Source organism: Bactrocera neohumeralis, chromosome 6, assembly GCF_024586455.1.
Source record: "Bactrocera neohumeralis isolate Rockhampton chromosome 6, APGP_CSIRO_Bneo_wtdbg2-racon-allhic-juicebox.fasta_v2, whole genome shotgun sequence".
Classification (NCBI taxonomy): Eukaryota; Metazoa; Arthropoda; class Insecta; order Diptera; family Tephritidae; genus Bactrocera; species Bactrocera neohumeralis.
In genome coordinates, this window is record NC_065923.1 from 38,401,599 (window position 1) to 38,421,651 (window position 20,053).

A 20,053-nucleotide genomic window follows, 5' to 3' on the forward strand; every position below is an offset into this window, starting at 1 on the left:
AAAGAAAAACGGCCACAGTACGAGGAAAGACACAACAAAGTCATTCTCCAGCATGACAATGTTCGGCCTCACGTTGCAAAGGTGGTCAAAAAACATTTGGAGACGCTGAAATGGGAGATCTTACCCCTCCCGCCGTATTCTCCAGACGTTGCTCCATCTGACTACCACTTGTTCCGATCGATGGCACACGGTCTAGCTAACGAGCACTTCAGTTCTTATGAAGATGTCAAAAATTAGATTGATACTTGGATCGACTCGGAAGGTGAGGAGTTGTTTCGTCACGGAATACGCATGCTGCCAGAAAGATGATCAAAAGTAGTAGCCAGCGACGGCCAACATTTTGAATAACATTTTTGTAAACGTTTTTATACAATAAAGCCTTAAATTTACAAAAAAACGGCGGAAGCAAAGTTGTTGACCAATATATTAATGTAAAAATAGTTCGTGTTACGATTTCTTAATACTTTTCCAGAACTAATATCAATCTTATCTTTATTTAACCCGTAATTCATGCAGAATATCTTTCAAATTATTTAATCCGTACGTTGTTTCTTCTGAAGAAACAGAAGATATTTACTATATAATTTTAATAGGTATATTATATTATAAATTATATCGGATGTCATAAATACGATATGTCTCCTGTGGAGTTAAAGAGCTTGACTAATTCAACTCAGATCACTTATTATAATTACCTTATATGGTCTCCGACCTTTCCTTTTGCGTTTTAAAAGGTAACTAGGTACGGTGCATGCATGTTGGCGCAGCTAGGCCTTTACGAGGCCCATTGGGAAACCACCGAGACTACAGTCCCCTCAATCTATTACGTTCTCTCTGAACCACTTTGCTCTCGTGATGAAGTTTGTCAATGGATAGTAATTTAATCCTCCGATACATGTTAAAAAAACCTCGACTCCAACTCGACCGATCATTGCGATTATCTTCTTACACAAAACCTTGCCTTCGCATAGAAGATTTCATAAAGCCTCTTCTTTTCTGCCTTCTGATAGCTGCAACAATAGTCGCTGTATGGTGTTCCCAGTCTGCTGGCATATTTGTTAAGTTAGCAATCTTAATAGAGTTGATATGTAACTCTTTTTGAATTTCAACAGTCGGCATGTGTTTCCACTGTTCCATCCACATTTGCTTGTTGAGACTTTACCCCAGAGACTTTAAAATTTGTTCTTTCTAAAAAATATCTACGGATAGCCAGAGTTATGTCAGTTCCTTCTTTTTCATGGTCTAATTGGAGCGTGGTGCCTGTTCTGGCTAGTTTATATGCTTAATAGTTGCCAGGACTATCACTGCGCCTAGAAATCATTGCAGGTTAATCGTGCTTCATATAATATTAGAACCATTAAGGGAACAAGGCGTTCTTTCACTATCTTCGCTGAAACCTTTAGTGATTTAGAATCCGCTGGTATAAATACAGGGTTTGTCCGGTAAGTAATAGGACTGATTTTCTTCCGCCTCGGCTGTACTTCGGAGCGTGCGCGCAAATGTTGCTTTAGGAAAAAGTGGTGTGTTTCGGTGGCATCAGGTCTTTTTGCCATCAAACTCATCGTCCAGCATAAATTTGTGCCTCCTGGACAAACCATTAACGCCAAGTTTTACGTGGAAGTCCTCAAGAGAGTCAAACGAAGGGTCAATCGCAGTTGATTGGAAGTTGCACCACGACAACGCCCCGGCTCACATCGCCTTTCTTGTGAACAGCTATCTACAGCCGGCATCCCAACGCTTCCGTAGACCGATGAAAGGGGTTCCAGCAGCATGCATCTCGGCTCTTCAGGCTATTCCGGAGAATGCTAATATTAAATTTTCATCCATCGCAATTCACTGTGCTCCTTCGGCCGTGACTCTGCGATGATGCAACCACTTTCCAAACTAATTAAAGACATATTTTTTGCCCGTACAAACGTACGCAAACGCGCTGCGATGATTGCCAGTGAAACTTTGCTGCATTTATGCATAAGTATGAGCTGCTATAAAACACAACAACATCAACAACAAGAGTGGTAACTGCTGCAACTCAAAAGAAGGAGCAATTGAAAAGGAAGAACTGCAAAAGAAGCAAATAAATAAGATGACATGCAAACAAGCCCTGCCACACACACATGCACACACACGCACACACCTAAACCCATACACATGCTAGCGGATGCATAAACACCGACACAGCGATATTATTGCGGTTGCGGCACACCGCGATGGTGGCAACACTGACAGCGAACTGCTACTAACCGCATGCAACATGCTGCCAGTTCGTCCTATTTTACGTAAGTTGCCACAGCGCTCAAAATGAATGGGCACAAGGAGTGAGCTGCTGGCAAATTCTTACTTGCAAAGTCCCGCTTACATGTCCGTTTGTAGTGCAAGTATATATGTACAATATAGAAGTATAATATGCACTGGCGCTGCAGGCTGTGCTAACGAGCGCATCGGCGACATCTTTAAAAGCAGCAACAACAAAGTTGCCATCTTCTTTCCTGCAACTGAAGGCGATATTCTTAGCAACGCAACAGTCATTAGTGACATGACATGGCGGTGTGTGCAATAACAACAACAACAACAATAACAACGAAGACAATGTATATTTGCCTTGCATGCAACGACGGACAGCGGAAGAGTGAATTTGATAGCAACAAAAAACAAATAAGCGCAATGAAATCAGCAACAATTAGAGCATTGTCTCTTCGCCATGCCGCATCCAAAGGCGGAAAACAAGTGTGTTTATTTATTGAAATTGTTGATCTTGTAGAAACTTTAGCAACAAAAATGCGAGGCCAACAATGAATGTTACATTAGCGTAAGCAACAACAGTACTTTAGAATTTAACCCATTACAGCTGACCGAGTTGCAATTTGCTAAACAAAGTTTTTGAATTATTCGTCACGCTCCGGCAACCAATTCCTTAGCAATAGTTTTACTGTAGTTAGGTGACGTTTCTCCAAATCTCAAAAAAAGCTGATTTCGAAAGACCATGTTTTTTATACAAATGTGTATTGATATATACTCACACCTTTATACATACATTTTATATCCATAAATCAACCTCGATTCTGCGACCTTGCGGCAGAAACTACGGAGCATATTCCTCATGATTGCTCCGCAATAGCTGCAAGATGCTGGCATCTGAGCAATGAATACGTTGAGTGGCCAAATCACATATATCGGCACAGTAGCTCTGCAAAGCCTCCTTGGTATATCCAGGTTAAATGGAGTGAGATGATGAAAGAAGAGCGCACAATAGACGAAAATCGCAATGACGAAAATCCTCATCCTTCATTCGAAATCATTTAAAGTCTAAAGGCAACAAATTTAGATAAAATATAATTAACATTTTTAGATTATGTGTAGGTCCGTTGAATGCGCTTCAACTAGTTAACAACTATCTGATATCGTTCAAAAACATACTGATTTCAAACCGGTTAGATGATTAAAAAACAATCACGAAATCGTTCTAAAATTGGTACAAGTATGAAGTTTATCTCTAATTTTGTATTTCTTAGAAGATAATATTCGTTAGGGACCATACGTGTCTTTACCAGGAACTCATGATGCACGACGTCCCTACAATCGCAAAAATCTGTTAGTAAAACCTTCACTTTCGTGCTAGCTTAGCGCGTTTTTTCCGAATTGGACTTATACGGCAGCTTCTATTGTGATAAATAAGACCCTCTGGAGCAGATCTGGGTGGTTGCGGACTGAATCAAAACAGCTCTTCAGGATTGTCAACGTCACGCTGTTTTTGGTCGAAAGTAAGCAATTTCGGTATAAAAATCTAAAACAGCTGTCAAAAATTAACTAAATATTCAAAATGGCCGTCAGCATAAGGAACGAATATGATATCCGTAGATATATAGGTAGGAGTGCCGCCAACAGAGGCTCAATTAGCGCTGGATGTGTCATTTTAATGCACTGACGTAGGACCTTTTAGCCTTACTATTCCGTTTCATTGTAGTGTACAAACCATTTGCTCCCCTCAATTAAACTACTTGTATTCGTTATGCTTTTTGAAAACAACCATTCAAGGTTTGGTGTCTGATGGGTTCCAAGTGTTTTGTGTCGGTCCTTTGTTCTATTCCTGTTATATTTCAGCCATATTTGTTTTGTTATCTTGCAACTTGCTGCAGTGTTCCATCTATTCTGTGTGATTTGTTCAATATGATTATAAAGCTAAATTTCGATCATTCCTAGCGAACATAGACTGGCCCCGCGTTACCGAAAATGTATATGTGACCGAGAATCCAAGTCATGGACAAGTGGAGTTGATCTGCCAATGAGCTTAAAGCCTTCTTGCGGTTGGGTTGTTAATTATGTTTGAACTAATATGTGGTGTCAACATGGCAAGAAAAGCCGCCTCGCTGCCCGTGTATATGGTTGCTTTTTGTATCCTCTCGATTTATAGACGTTGAGTTTGGTAGGTGTATATTCCCGCCGCCTGCCAACCGCAGTCCATTTTAGACCCGGTGTAGATAGAAGTAGTATCTCCTTTCATACTTCTCCATTCGCGTGTGGAGGGAATCCTCACCTCAAAGTGTACACTGAAATTTAACATTGGGAAGATATATTCTGATTTACTTACATATATATCCGTACTCTTTTCGACTCCATCCTCCTAATTCCTTAACTCTAATAGCAGAACTTGCCGCTACTTTTAGAAGGGACAGAGGAATTGTTGTTATTGTTGTGGGAGGAAGAGTTAATACCTAGTGCGTTATTCAAGGCCCTAAGGTGTAACCTTTGTAGGCCTCTTTCTATAATCTCACTGATTGTGGAAAGAAACACACTAATACAAACAATCCGTACTCACAGTTAATATCCATACTTTTTGCCTCCACATGAAAATTAGTATACTCTCACCCTTTTCTCTTCAAAAAACTCACTTTTAATATTTTTGCAATAAGTAGTTAATTAAACCTGAATGTTGGATGTTTGATAGAAATCCAGCCAAACCAAACGGTATCTGTACAAAGCCCACTCTTAAAACTGATGTGATACCTTTGGATATTATAGCTCCGTTTTTAAAGGCAAGACTTAGCAATATAGTACGTATAAATACTTTCATATACATATTTTCGTATTTGTCAATTCTCACGGGCATCAAGAGATGAATGTAGCTCCATTATTGAGTTAGACATGTGATGTAAATATAATCGAAAGTGCGGAAATTACGATTTTTTTATTGCATCGAAACCAATAATCGGAAACTCATAAACCAAAGCTCTTCTGGATCCTATCCTCTCAAGCAGTTACATCTTAAAACTCTTATTAAATATTGATTTCAACTAAATATTAAATTTTTAAATCAGGTCAAGTAAAAGTCGTCAAATTATGTGTACAGAAAGTTTGTGTGCTAAGTGTGAAGACCCCTGTGGAGCGTCTAATAATGCAAAAAAAAAAACTTTAGTAAAAGTTGATATCAGCGAGCAGCTGCAAGTGCTACATTGACATAGGCACACAACTTAATATATACGTACATACATATATTGTATATACAAGTATATAATGTATATAGTTATATACAATTGGCCATCTGCAGTGCATTTGTGGCAGAGACGGTAAAGCAGTCAGCTTACTTGGTCATTTGTGAGAGCTTGACAAAGTTTCCGTGCAACAGCAATGCTCCAGAATAAACGTAAATTTACAATGACAAATTGTATTTAGCTCAATTGCGCAAAAGGTGGCAAGCAGCAAATAGCAAGTGGTTGCCAGTGAAAAGCAAGTGACCAGTGGCAGCAGATACCAAAGCATAACACAATGCAGCGGGGAGTTGGGCGTGACACGACTACTAACGAAGCACATTTTCAGCACACGATTTATTTGTAGTTGTAGTGTGTGTGCTTCTTATCCCGCACTGGCCTAAAGGTGCAGTAGATTGTTGTTGTTGCATGTACTGCCAGAAAACTTCAGTGCACACTTTTGCTTGTAACGGTACAGCGAAATGCTGTTTGCACAAATGGAAGAACTGATAGAGAATTTCAGTGCAAAGGGACAAATGGAGACCGCCAAAGTTTGATATATGAATGTTGTGCTTATACTTATTTGGTTCGGAAATGGGTTTTTGGTTTATTTTTATGCCTCAGTAGGATTTTTCTTATCGCTTTGAAGACTAGAGAGAATACAATATGGTCACAGAAATGTTCAAGGAATAATTGATATTTTCAAATTTTCTGATCAGAAATTAGGAATCATTTTCCTGGAAATAGGTTAAATGATAAATGCAGGTATGGAAATTAAATTGCTCAAAATATTACTTTTCCTTTCTATAATTATCAAAATATGGTATTGTGTTGGCTTGCTTACGAGACAACTTTATGCTTGGCGAGTTCATCTTTCATTTGTCGTGTGTGTCTAGGTGGTATCCGCAAAACCGGAGTGCTCCAAACCGACTCCGAAGAGCTTTTATATATATTTTCTAGAGACCTTTTCATTTCAGAAAAAATCTGAAGGTTTTGATATTGTCTGCCGGTAAGAGACCTTTATTACTAACATTTTAATATTATGCAAGGAAAAAATATTAATTTTAAAAGTTATGCCTGTTTGTGTTGGTCCATTTCCTACCGAAGCTCCTTGCGATGACCAGAACTAATCATTGAATATTCGTCTAAAATCAATTGGGCAGAAAAAATTTGCTTTTTTCATTATTTAGTTACCGAACCCTACTTTTTCCTTTCATTAACAAAATGGCGACCTCAAGAAATATTTTCCGGCTTTTGGCGAAAAAACAGTTAGTTGTATAAAAAAAAACCTAAGAGACTGTAGGAACATGATCGAAATACTAACTGGTCACTGTCTGGTGGCTGTAGACGCCATCAGAATGTGGTTGACAGATCGAAAAAACTGCAGGAAATGCCTAGAGCAGAGCACCTGGGAAACAATCGAGCATCTCGTGTGCTTTGCAAGACTACGCTGTGAGCATCTGAGGTCCCCACGGAATGATACACGAGAAGAAGAAATGGTTAGTGAGGCCGCAGTGTGTGTTAAAATTCGCGTCAAGCGCAGGCATTCTAAAAGATAACTACTTCTTTTGGACCTAGAAACTTCATTTGGTAAGGGAAGATACCAAAAGTGGTCTATGCGTGGCCTATTGGCCTATCAGTTTAACCTAACCTAACCTAACCTTATAAAGAAAACACCAAATAAAAAGAGTATTTTGAACAGGCATAAGTTGTATAATTGAAATCTTCAAAGCCGTTTTCGAGATACCGTGGTCCAGTTCCAAACGCATAAATTTTGTTCCAGAGCACCTGAGAACCGTTTGCTAATTATCGAATAACTCGAAAGGAATTGGTCGGATTCACTTAAAATTTTCAGCGAATATTTCCAAGATATTATACTTTCAGAAAAAAAGTTGATTTTTTCAAAATTCTGACTAAGCCCCATAAGTAAGTACTAAAACAAAAAACTAATGAATACTCAACATAGAAACATAAATTTCTGCTTTGAAGCAGAACTATTTATGCAGAGTGTCCAACTATAAATGCGTAGCTTACCCAAAAAAAATGCAAGAAACTGATACCTGGTTTCCCCGTGCTCATAGTTCCTCTTACTATCTCTCAACTCACCACCCTCCCACAAACTTGTAGCCACTTTGCTAACAACACCGCAAATTGTTGATAAATTTCGCCTGTTCATGTGCAACGCATGCATAAAGTTGCACAGAAAGTGTGGCACAACAACAACAATACCACTAGCAACATAACAAAAATATGGCAGCTGAGCGAGCCGCTGCTGCAGTTACTAGAACTGGACTTTCAATTTATTACAATTTTTCTACGAATTTCATTATACTTACTCACTGCGCTCACACTTCTCCGCCCTCTGGCTGCGATATCGACAGCATTCAATACAAACGAAAAGTTTTTTTTTTAATTTCGATTCTTCTCTGTTCCCTTTTATTTACAGACTTCCTTGGACGCTAACATGACGGCGCAAACTTGGTAAGCAACTGCCGGCGTGCACGTAGCTACATAGTTTTGGCCCAGAATTGGGAGCAATGCTGTTAACTCGGTTGTATAAGTTCAGTTATGTTTTGCTGCTCTTACAACACGTCTTTTAATAGCACTTCACTAGGTATATAGGATGTTTGTGCCTTCATTTTTCTATTCAGCGACACCCACATCAAAGTGGTGCCGTTGCTGTTGTACTTGCCAAGTTTGCTGCCACAATAAAGTTGCACGAATGACCGCTGGCAACAAGTATTTTTCCCACTTTTTCTTTCTTTGTGTGTTATACCCAGAATAGGGTAACTTCAGTTGGCGACGAAGTTTGTAATACCCAGGGGGAAATGACGGAGACCCTGTAACATATGTACTATATAAATGATCGGTATGATGAGCTCAGTCGATTCAAACATGTTCATCTGTTTGTCCACCTAGTTTTTGAGATATCGATCTGAAATTTTGTACACATCCTTTTCTTACTAAGAATATACTTATATGTCGGAACCGCTTATATCGGATCAATGTAACATATAGTTGTCATACAAACTGAACGATCGGAATCAAGGCCTTGTATGGAAACCTTTTTGATTTGGCGAGATATTACCACGAAATTTGGTATGGGTTGTTATCCAAGACAAAGCTGCAATCTTCGAAGAAATGGTTCAAATCGGACAACTATAGCTTATAGCTGCCATACAAACTGAACAATTGGAATCTAGTGCCTGTATTGAAAACTTTTTGATTTGACGAGATATCTTCAAAAAATTTGGCTTGAATTATTATCTAAGACAAAGGTGAGATTTTCGAAAAAATGGTTCAAATCGGACAACTATAGCTTATAGCTGCCATACAAACTGGCCGATCAAAATCAATTTCTTGTAAGGATTCTTTTGTATTAGTGAAGGGTAGTATAGCTTCACTACAGCCGAAACTAAAGTTTCTTCTCGTTTTTCTTTAGGCATGGCGCATCGGGTTCATTGTATATAATCCCGTAGCCCGTCTAGCAAAAGGTGTCTGCGCTTTGGATTGATGTGTGCGTGTTGTTGCTCTTGTTGTTTTTTGTGTGTCTACAATGCAATATGATATTGTTGGTCACGCTTTGGCCATTGTGCCAGCGCACTGTATGTTGTAGCGGACGACCGCTATGGTTGCCGTCTGTGTGTCAGCGCTCCAGTAGTCGCCCACTTAAAGCTCACTCACTCGGAAGCTGGTACGCGCTTGCAGCTGTGTGCCGGATATTAATCAAAATGCAGGATACGCAACTTTGCTTATTCGTTCGTCTTCACTCCCCTTTATGCTATTTGCTTCATATAATTTATACCAATTTCTGCGCTCTTTGTCGGATCCCTTTCTATCTCTTTTATACACTTCGTTGTCATTTACGCTTAGGCAAAGCTCACCGGTAGTTTCGCTGTTTCGCTTGTTGTCATTTTCGTGGTGTATGTGGGCTCTGTAGTGTTGTTGTTGTTGTGCCGCGATCCCCCGCTCCATATAATATAATTTTCCTGCTCATTTTGAATCGCTGCAACATTTATTATGTTGCCTGTTGTTTGTTGTAACACGCTACATTTATTTATTGTGTTGTTGTTTTGCTCATAGTCCTTTTTTCTTATTCTTCTTATACAGTACATCCTACATGCAACACTTCAAAAACTTTGTTAAATGCTGCATGCCATTGTTGCAGTTGTTGTATTTCTCCTATTGCTAATATCACCGTTACACCTCCACTATTTTTCACATTTTTCTTAGCTCTCCTCACTGCATTGTTGAATATATTTTCTTGTTTACACCACAACACTTCAGAAATACAATTTCATGTTGCTGCATGCCATTTGGCCCTCCACTTAATGCAATTTCTAGGCGAAAAACACGAATTCACCAAAAGTGTTGCATCGCCAATTGTTGTATTTGTAGCCAGTGCTACATTGTTGCTTTCTACAACACTTTGTAATGGTAGGACGAGATTATTTCCCGTTTAAAATTATATTAAGAAAAAAATTAAATTAGATGAGATCATGAAGCAATTTCAATAGATATTGGGATGTATATATATTATCATCCATTTTGAGGCATACAACATAGTAACTTCAAATCTAATGGGGAATCTTTATTATCATTCCAAAGAATATTCTTTGACATATATTTTTTTGAATACTATCTACTTCAAACGTTGATTGCACCTACGTCTCAGATGGTCCACAAATTGAGTCCAATTTTCGATGACTCATACGAGTATTTTGACTAGTTACTGACGAATGACACGCGTAATGTTTTGCTCCAAGGCCTGACTCGTAGCGGAATTGTCCGCATAGACCTTAGACTTAATATATTCCTACAGGAAGAAGTCCAACGGTGCAATATCACACGATCTTCTTGGCCAAACGACCGGCCCAAAACGTGAAATTATATGCTAAACGTATAAATAAATAAATAAATCAATTGTTTGGTGTGATGTGTGGGAAGTGGGCTAGTCTTGTTGAAACCAAATATCGCCAAGATCACGAACTTCAATTTCAGGCATCAAAGTGTCGATTAACATGGCGCGATAACGGTCGTCATTGACGGATACGTTCTCACCGGCATCATTTTTGAAGAAATATGGAAATATGGATGATTCCACCAGTCCGCAAACCGCATCAAATCATGTTGTGAATCATGCTCTGGAATTTCTTCAAGTTGCTCTTCGTCCCAAATACGGCAATTCGTTTGTTTACATACCTATTGAGCCAGAAATGGCCCTTATCGCTGAACAAAATTTCACTCAAAAACGTCGGTTCTTCTTGGAACTTTTCAAGAGCCCATAGAGCGAAGCGATGTCACTTGAGAAGATCGAGCGCTTTAGTCCAGCACAAGATGTAGTTTGTACGCTTTCAATTTAAGATCTCGACGTAAAATAAAACAACGTTTCATACGTCAGCCCGAGTTGCTGCAAACGGCACCGAATAGACTCTCCACGATCTTCGTGTACACTCACAGGCGCGGCTGCTATATTTTTAATGTCTAAGGTCTAACAGAAAAACAATTATTATGAAATCCAACACGTATTTTACTTAAAAAGAAGCAATCGCCCAGAAGGTGTCAGGTTTGGCTAATAGCAAAGGCTTTGCAGAGGCTTGATTGGGAGGTTGTAATGCATCCCTCTTATAGTTTGGATTTGATGACAAGTGTTTATTACCTGTTCCTGTCTATGGCGTATGATTTTGTTGACAAAAAAATAGTCCCAAGAAAAGCTTGTGAAAATCGACTGCCCTAGTTATAGGCTAAACCATTCTTGCTAAGCTAAATTAAACTTTCAATTGAATTCAAAAATAAGGAACTTCTTTTTACTATGTTTATTATATTGGTTTCGGTACAACCCTATATTGGCAAGTCATTTAATTAAAATACTTTAATATTGTAAGGATTTATGCATTATTGTGCAAATTCAATACGCGCCTTCCCTGCTTTCCAGTAAAATATCTGTACCTAGTATTACAGTGCGGTGCACTCTGGCCACGCATGGTTTTTCTTTTAAAACACTTCTGCCCAGATCTCAGCTCCGTATAATAGGCCGCCGGTTATCGTCGACATTAAGAACTTTTTCCTTCCTTGGCTGTGGCCAAGCCTGCTAAGTTTGGGTGGCGATTTTCACTGCCTTTCCTGCAGCGTGCTGGATTTGTACCAAGAAGTTTAGTCTGGGGTTCAGTCTTACGCCTAGATAGTTTACTGCTTTTTGTGTCCTAAAAATATAGTTATACGTTTGCATACTTATTTCGAGGGGTATGTGCTTATTTGTTAGCAATAGTAGCTCTGTTTTTTCACTTCAGGTTGTGTAACTTGAGCCATGCTTGTGTCCTTATCACGACCTGATTAAGTTTTCTTCGTGCTTCTTCTGTGTCTCGTGCTGTAATTACTGCTGCATAGAAAATTAAGTACGACTCGTCTGGCATTTCGTGTTTTCGTATTTGTTCCACTGTTTTGTTATAACTGACGTTAATTCAATATTTGATGCAACCTCCCACGTTGTCTAATATAGCCTGGAATCTTTGATGGCAGCTTGCAACTAAATTTTCTGCATATTCCACAGGAAGCGACCTCCAGGTATAATGGAGTAGCCGAATGAAATTTTTTTGGCGTTAAAAGATATTTTGGATTTCATTAAATCTCGAGCTTTCTCTATTGGTGTCTTGAATATGTCGAATCAAACTCAATAAGCATTGTGAACTGGCCCTATACAAAGCCATCATTCGGCCAGTATTGTGCTGTGGTGCAGAATCATGGACTCTACTCGAAAAGAACAAAACCAAACTGCCAAACTTTGAAAATAAGATCCTAAGACAAATCTTTGGAGCAATAAAAGATAATGACTAGTGGCGTATAAGGGGGAACAATGAGCTAAACCCGCTTATGAAAGGTGAAAATATTATACGCTTTATCAAAGCGCAGCAAGGCTTGGTCATGTAACGAGAATGCACATCAGCATTCCCCACTAAAGCAAGGGGAAGACCGCGCTCAAGATGGATTGACGAACTCGAGGAACATTCTTGGCATACAAAATTCTAAGAAAATCAAAGAAAACCCGAGATGCGTGGAGGACACATGTGCAGAGTCCCAAGCTGACAAGGATGATGATTTGGGCCCTTCAGAATACTGCATTAGAAAGATTGCTTAAAACTGTTCTTATGCTGAACGCATAGTTTTCTTATTCCACGGCATGACATATAAAGAAAATCGAAAAAATTACCTTGTATTAGTGTTCGCAATTAAATGTTTAATTGGGAAAAACAAAAAAAATTGTTTTCCGTGATTTGATGGGTAAAGAAACATCGTTATTTTTTTAACGCACTGTATATTTATATATATATTTTTTTTAATCGCAACTTTGTTGCCTCACTTGATTAGATTTTCATTAACATAATATGAGCTTTACGCAGGGAAATAAAATCTCCCAGATTGCGGAAGTGCGTACAGATTCATAGCTACTCGTTCTCTTCCGCCTTTTAGCAATTTTGCCTTGACTGTATGGCTGAGCCGCTTAAAGCTCTAGCCAATGTGATATTACTAGTACTGACTTAAATTAATGTAATGCTACAATGTTGCAAATGGTAATTCTATGAACCAAAGAAAAAATATTTAATCACATTACATTTCTTTTCTTTCTTTTTCAAGCTTACTTTTTAATCCCTTCCCTGTTTTATTAAAACTTTTTTCTTTTGCTTATTTCATTTTCAGTTTACGGTTATTGATTGTGATTTATCTGCATGCAACAACAACTCGGTGAAAAATTGCAAGAGCTCTTCCAATTGAGATTATGTGCGCAAAAACAACAAGGTAAGCTAGGCTAATCTACATTCAAGCAATTGGCTGCCACACCATAAGCTACAGCCGTTGCAACCGAGGTGGCAAAAAGAAAATCTGGCACGGCCGCAGCCTGCGCGCATGCCCTTGCGGCCGACCATACATACATATACACCTTAGTCACTAACGCGCCACTTTTGCTGCAACGCTGCCACGTACCGTACTTGCGGCACGTACAAAATTGCAAACAAAGTACGAAGCTACAACCTTATGCCAAATAAACAAGAGTTATTCTGCACATTAATGGCAGCCAATTACTTGGCAATGCAAAGCCTCTCCTCACTCCGCACCCTTAATAATGCAATCACCAAATCTTGATCTTTCACTTTCGTTTTTTCTTTTCTTCTCTTGCTCTTGTATTTCGCAGTATTCGCCGATGTACGACAAATCAAAGAAAACCTGGAGTCAACGGCTCAAGATTACGAAAACCACAGAGAGCAGCAACGCCACATCAGCAACAACCGCAAGCACATACACGACGGAGTCCAACGCAACGGTGACAGGCTTACATCAATCGGAGAACCTAGCCGCTGCGGCAGCAATAACAAGACAGACAATAACGAAAACGAAAATAACACAAGATTCAGCATATAATGCAAATAATTTTGGTCGCCACCAAGTACACGTACAGCAATATCAGACAGTGGCAGCAACAATGCATTTGCCAACACTGCAACTTAGTGATTATCACATCGGCAATGGTGGCGTCGGCGGTGGCGGTGTCAATGGCGGCTATGAGTATTTACCAAGTTCCCTCTCACGCTCTATGAAATACGCCGAGCCATGGATCTACGGCACCGTCCGCGGCATACCCGCGCGTCCGTCATACCACCACTTTATGCCGCAGGCATCATCGTCACCCGGCAATTATATGCAACCGTTGGCGGTGGTCATCTGTTCGTGCCCGGAGTACTTGAACGGCACCAAACGCGATGTGAAGAAGGCGAGCGTATGTAAAAAGTGTAAAGGTTCACGCCTACCACTGACGCCCATCGGTGGCACTATGCGACTCGCAGCTGGCGGTATGCTGGCCACCACGAAAATGCGTAACAGTGGTGCTGCCACCGTACGAGTAGTAAGCACTTCGAAAAAAGCACGTCCCACCATACTTGACCCGCAGAAAGATCCCTATGATTTGATGCGGCGTACGCGTCTGCTGTCACCCGAGCCGGGCAACAGTAGCAGTGCCAGTGGTGGTGGACGCGACGCGGCAGGTAGCACACGAGATAAAGACAAACTGCGTAGTCGTGGCAAGAGTGCAAGTCCCGTACGTGGACGTAGCCGTAAACGTGGTCAGTTGCCAACGTCGTACCACCACAAGCATAATGTGTCCAACGGTAGTATGCGGGAGGAGCCCGATTGCTGGCTGGTAGAGGACACAGATACGCTTTTAAACGCCACCGGCACAATCAGTGGCGAGAGTAATGCCACACGGCGTTCCATATTACGCTGCAATGTAAATCCATATGACCTGATCTCACATAGCCAATCTTCGAGCAGCGGTGGCTCAACAACACCCACAACACCAACACGCTGCAAACCAGCCACGCCAACTGCCGGCTCCAACGCCAAATCTGCTTCACAGAATGAGTTCATGCCACCAAATGACGACTTTAATGTGGCAGACGCGGCACTTACCGAAGAAGCGCCACCATTTGCCTCCAACCTGGTAGTTGGCGCATCACGCATGACTGCCAACAGCAATAATCAAGCAGCGCAAACTCTACGCGCGCCGAAATCAAAGGCAGAAAATAAAAGTACGGTATTGCGACGTGAGAGTCGCACAGCTGGCGCGCCAAATACGTGTGTAAACAATAGCGAGGAGGATGGTAGCAGCTCATATGACGAAGAGATACACGGCAAACGCAACTACAATAATGTTCAAGCAATTGCCGGGCAACGCATTAGCTTGGGTGGCAAAACTACAACCAAATCATTAATCAAACAAAACGAGGATGGGCGCAGCTATGAGAGCATTGTAGTCGCTGAAACGACGAAAAAGTCTGCGAGCAAACAGCAGTCCAAACGTAATGAAATGCAGGGAAAATCACACGATTCCTCCTCCACGACGTCAACGTCCACGCAACCAAGTCGGCCGCCACGTCTACGCAAATCTGAATCGAGTGAAAGTGCTGATAGCGAAGCGGAACATAGCCGCTCTAAGGGTGAGGCTAGTAAATCGCCTGCCAACGCACTAGACGGGGAACGTGTTATGGTATTGACAGTAACGCCAAACCAAAACATCAAGTCGATACTGAAACGTCCCACATCCAGTACCTCGGAGAGCGGCGCCGACTCGCCAATTGCCAAGGATCAGCAAACATTATTACCCGTTGGGGCAGCTAACATTGGCGCAAAAGCAATGACACCTAGTAATCAACGTCGTACAGCCGCAGCGAGCCCCTCGCCCACGACCAAATCGCAATTTTACATTCCACTGCCACAGACACGAAAGAAAGTGCAGTTTCGCGAAGAAGAGCGCATCGTACATGCGTTAGACTGTGACATGGCGAGCAGTGATGAAGCCACTGAGTTCGCTGAAATGCAAGAGATTTCAACTGACAAAGAGGATGGCAAAGGGTTGGACGATGCCAGCCATCATCAGTCGCCCAAATCCACAACCAATTACGAGTATTACAATCGCAAACGCGAACAACAGCGCTTACAACGTCTGGAAAATATTTCCGAAGCCGAAAGCACACATCGCCACGGACAAGCGACGCCGTTGTCACTAACGCTGCCAACACAGGATGCGTTGCTGGCGGAATTGCAACAATATTCCGATTTTGTAACGCAAGTGATTGCTCAAGCAAGCAATAGCTACATTAACAACAACAAGAATAGCGTTGAAAATGCGGTGCACGATTATGATGGCTATAATTTTGATGAGGCAGCCATTGAAATGCGTGCTGCAGCCTCCAGCAGTGCAACAGACGCAATGCATTATGAGGATTTAAGTCCCATAACTAGTGACGCAGGCGGCGAAGATCCCACCACTGCTAGCAGTTACGTTAGCAGTAATAAAAACAGCACTAACGGCGGCAGCCAACAACAACAAAGTTGCAGTGCCGACGAGAAAACTGTGTCATTTGGTGGCACGAAAATGTTGCTTACTCAACAAAATGCCGGCAGGTCGGCGCATTCATCACCAGCAATAAAGGCAGCAACGATAGCGGCGACATCATCGACATCATTACCGCCAACAACAAAAGCCACAAACGCTCAATCACTTGCCGCAGCAACAGTGGTGGCAGCATCTGCCGCCGTGTCACATGTCATACGCAGTGACAAAAATGATGATTATGATGATGATGCCGCTAACGCTGTTGGCGCTGCTGGCCAACAGGACGCCGTCAATAAAGGCAGCAACAGCAACAACAACAACAACGATAACAGCAACAACGACAGCAACGGCGACAACGGGAGCAGCGATGAGGATGTGTACGAGGACGCGCACGACGACAGCGCTGACGGCGATAAGAACTACAGCCTGTTGGGCAGTACAGTGGCTTTGACCACAGCCCGGGCATCCACTGGCGCTGATGATGTGTTAAAAGCGGAGCTCGGTGAGTTCATTTATTTTTATGTTCACCGCTTTGTTAGCTTTTAATTATGGATATAAAGTTTGCCAGCAGCAGGCAGCGCCTTCCTCCAGCACGCTAGGCCGGCTGACTTTGTTCTCGGTTGTAAACGTAATTTGGGGGCTTATGCAAAAGCAAGAACAAAACAAACACACTCTTACATATACATATGTATATATGTACATAGTATAAATGCGCACATGAATGGCATAAATGCGCCGTGTGGTGTGGCATGCCGCGAATTGAATATTGCGCACAGCGGCGGAAGTGACCAATATGTGCGATTTAGTAGCGGAAGAATGGCTGCATTGTGTTTGTTGTTTATTTTGCTGAAGTTGGCGGCATTCACGGCAAAGCTTCCGATTTTTTATCGAGATTGTAAAACTTCAAAGTGAATCGTTGCACGCTAGTTTATTTTTAGCCGCAAGTGCATAGTGTGCTAACGTCTATATTAAGAAGGTGAATGTGTGTATTCAAAGAAGTATATACACAACCACTATTTTTCAGATTATATATCTTAACGAAGGAAGTCTTGCTTAGAAAAGGTAATTCTTTAAAAAAAAACGTTGTGTGTATTGTCGATTATCACTTTAAGATAACTTCAGTGTTATGATGCCGCAATCTCTTAAACTTCTATTTTTAATATACGAGTACACACTTGCATATATCAAAGAAACTTTACTACTGAACTCCGCTACATAGTTGAGAGTAGAGTGCTGTCACACCACTTGACCAAAAAATATTGAAGAACTGTTTGTTGCGGTTAGGTTAGATGGCTGATCGCACGTCGACTGTAGGCCTTTGTGAAGCCGTAGAAAAGAAGAAATCCTGTGTTCGAACTTATACATAAGCAAAACGCTTAGTGGACAATACAAATTTTCACAGGCGTTTATTTTCAACTTCCGACAGTTCGGTGGATGTCTGAATGTATACACTCCCAAGTGTTTAAGTGTTGACCGCCCAAACGCGGGACAGTCAAGAAAGAAGTGTTGACTTGTGTTTCCACCTCATCTTCTTCTAAAAAGCTTCTGCAAATGTCGTTTGGTAATACTACCAACTTTACAGCATGGACGCCAATAGGGCAGTGGCCTGTTAAAGATTCCACAACTAGCTTTATTGAGGGCAAAGAGATTACTAGATCACCTGCCATCAATCCTGGGCCAAAACACTTTTGAGACAGCGCATGTACCAATGGCGCTTTCTCTTCGATATTCGGCTTCCATGAAACCTCCAAGATAAGCCCTAGATATTTCACTGTATCCGCCGTTTGCAGACAAATGCCGCAAATGCCGCAAATGGGACAGTGGTGCCACCGGGATCTTATATCTTCTAGTAAATAAAACCATCTGGGTTTTACATGTGTTGATGACGAGACCACGTTTGACAGACCAATTTGTTTCAACGCTGAGATTGTCGTTGTTGCGGTCACATCAAAAAAAAAAGGCAATAAATATATATTTTATATATAATATTAACGTTTTCCATACAAGGACTTCACGACCGATCAGATTGTGTGGCAGCTATATCTTATAGTGGAGCGGTCCGACAAGTGAGAATCCTCGTGAGAAGAAAAGGGCATATAAGGGGCATATAGCTCAGTCACTAGAAATTTGAAAAATTTTTTGTACCTCTGTTGTGGTCACATCAAAAAATTTTAAATAAATTTTTTGAATAATATTTTCTACAGGGGTGTACTCCAAACGAGCATCTTGAAAACTTGGAATATTTCTGTTAGTCGGACCGCATCATTTCGTAGCTGGTTGAATTTCACTCGAGCATTAGCCATGTCGGCACAGCTTGTCAAACTCTTTGTTCTGTTAGTCGCCGCATCTTTTCGTAGAATTTTCAAGCATTACCCCTGTCGGCCAGCTTGCCAAACTCTTTGTACTCACGCATTTCGGTCTCTCTATTTTTTGTCTGCAAAAGCGTGTCGCTTCCCTATTCAACTCTCGGTATCTATACCATCCCGCACGTGTTGTGGTTGATCGTAACGTTACGAAGTAAGCGATCTGTTTTCTCTCCACTGCGACACGACGCTCTTCATCGTACTAGCTGTTCTTTTGCATTTTCCATTTCGTTTTTTAAGGAGCTTGAAATGTCGTCCCACATTTCCCTTATACCGAGTTGCTGATGAGTGCTCTCACAGAGCAGTAGCGCAAGTCAAACTGAAAAACATTCGGCTGTCCGTTGTGATTGCAGGTTCTTGACGTCGAACTTTCCCTGTGTTTGTTAACACAGGGGCCGGAGCGTATCTTTGCTGCAAAAAGATAGTGGTCCGAGTCAATGGTGGGGCCTCGGAGCGTACGCGCCTCTAAATCACGTCTATCACAACATGATCGATCTGGTTGGCGGCTTTTCTATCCGAAGACAGCCAGGTAGCTTGCTAAATTTTTCTATGCTGGAATCTACTACTACAAATAACGATATTTCGGGCCCCGGCTAAGTCGATCAACCTCAACCCATTTGGGGATGTTTTCTCATGAAGGCTGAATTTATCGACCATATACCTTTTTTGCCCACCCTGGCGTTAAAGTCGCCAAGCACTACTTTGACATCGTGGCGGGCACAACTCTCATAGGTGCACTCCAAGCGCTCATAGAAGACAATCGTCCTTCTCTTACATCGGGATTGTGGCTGCATGTTCATCCAGCGGGGTGAATGCCAGTACTCGGCGACGGAGTCTCTTTCCCATCATGTATCCCGAAACGAATTTGCTTTTCGCTATATGGCCATTGTAGTAAATGCCATAAGGACCTACTCGTCTCGGTCCTTGTCCCGTACATTGCACTAATTGTTTTCAGTAGTCGTCATCAAAAGAGGGCCCTCTCATCCGAACCTACCTCCACCCTTCAAACGGATGTTGTTTGGCTACCCACAGTATACTTGGTCTAAGGCCGGAAGTCATGAGCTGCTTGAGCGTAATATACCATGCAACACGTTGTTTATAATATAAATTAGACCTTAACTTAAACCAGAACCTATCTAGGCTTTGTCAAATATTTATAAAAGTTTTCAATGATGCACTTATAGCAAAGTAGCAAAAACAAACTGTCAGAGACAAAAGAGGGACTTTGGGCTCCGATTCACTGCACATCAAAATACGTAACTAAATGAGAGTAACATAGGTGAGCAAGCATATTAGACTGCACTCAGACGAGGAGGCTTTTTGCGGCTCATTATCGGCAAATT

General features: G+C 41.4%; 1 protein-coding gene across 1 annotated transcript in view; it reads left to right on the top strand.

The window, feature by feature from the left end:
- Positions 1-20,053, top strand: part of LOC126761940 (uncharacterized) — a 277,755-nt gene that overhangs the window by 202,131 nt on the left and 55,571 nt on the right. The window contains exons 3-4 of the mRNA XM_050478375.1: positions 13,158-13,256; positions 13,651-16,849. Of these exons, the coding sequence (XP_050334332.1) occupies positions 13,660-16,849 (3,190 nt within the window). The 5' untranslated portion in view covers positions 13,158-13,256; positions 13,651-13,659. The remainder of the gene's footprint in view (positions 1-13,157; positions 13,257-13,650; positions 16,850-20,053) is intronic.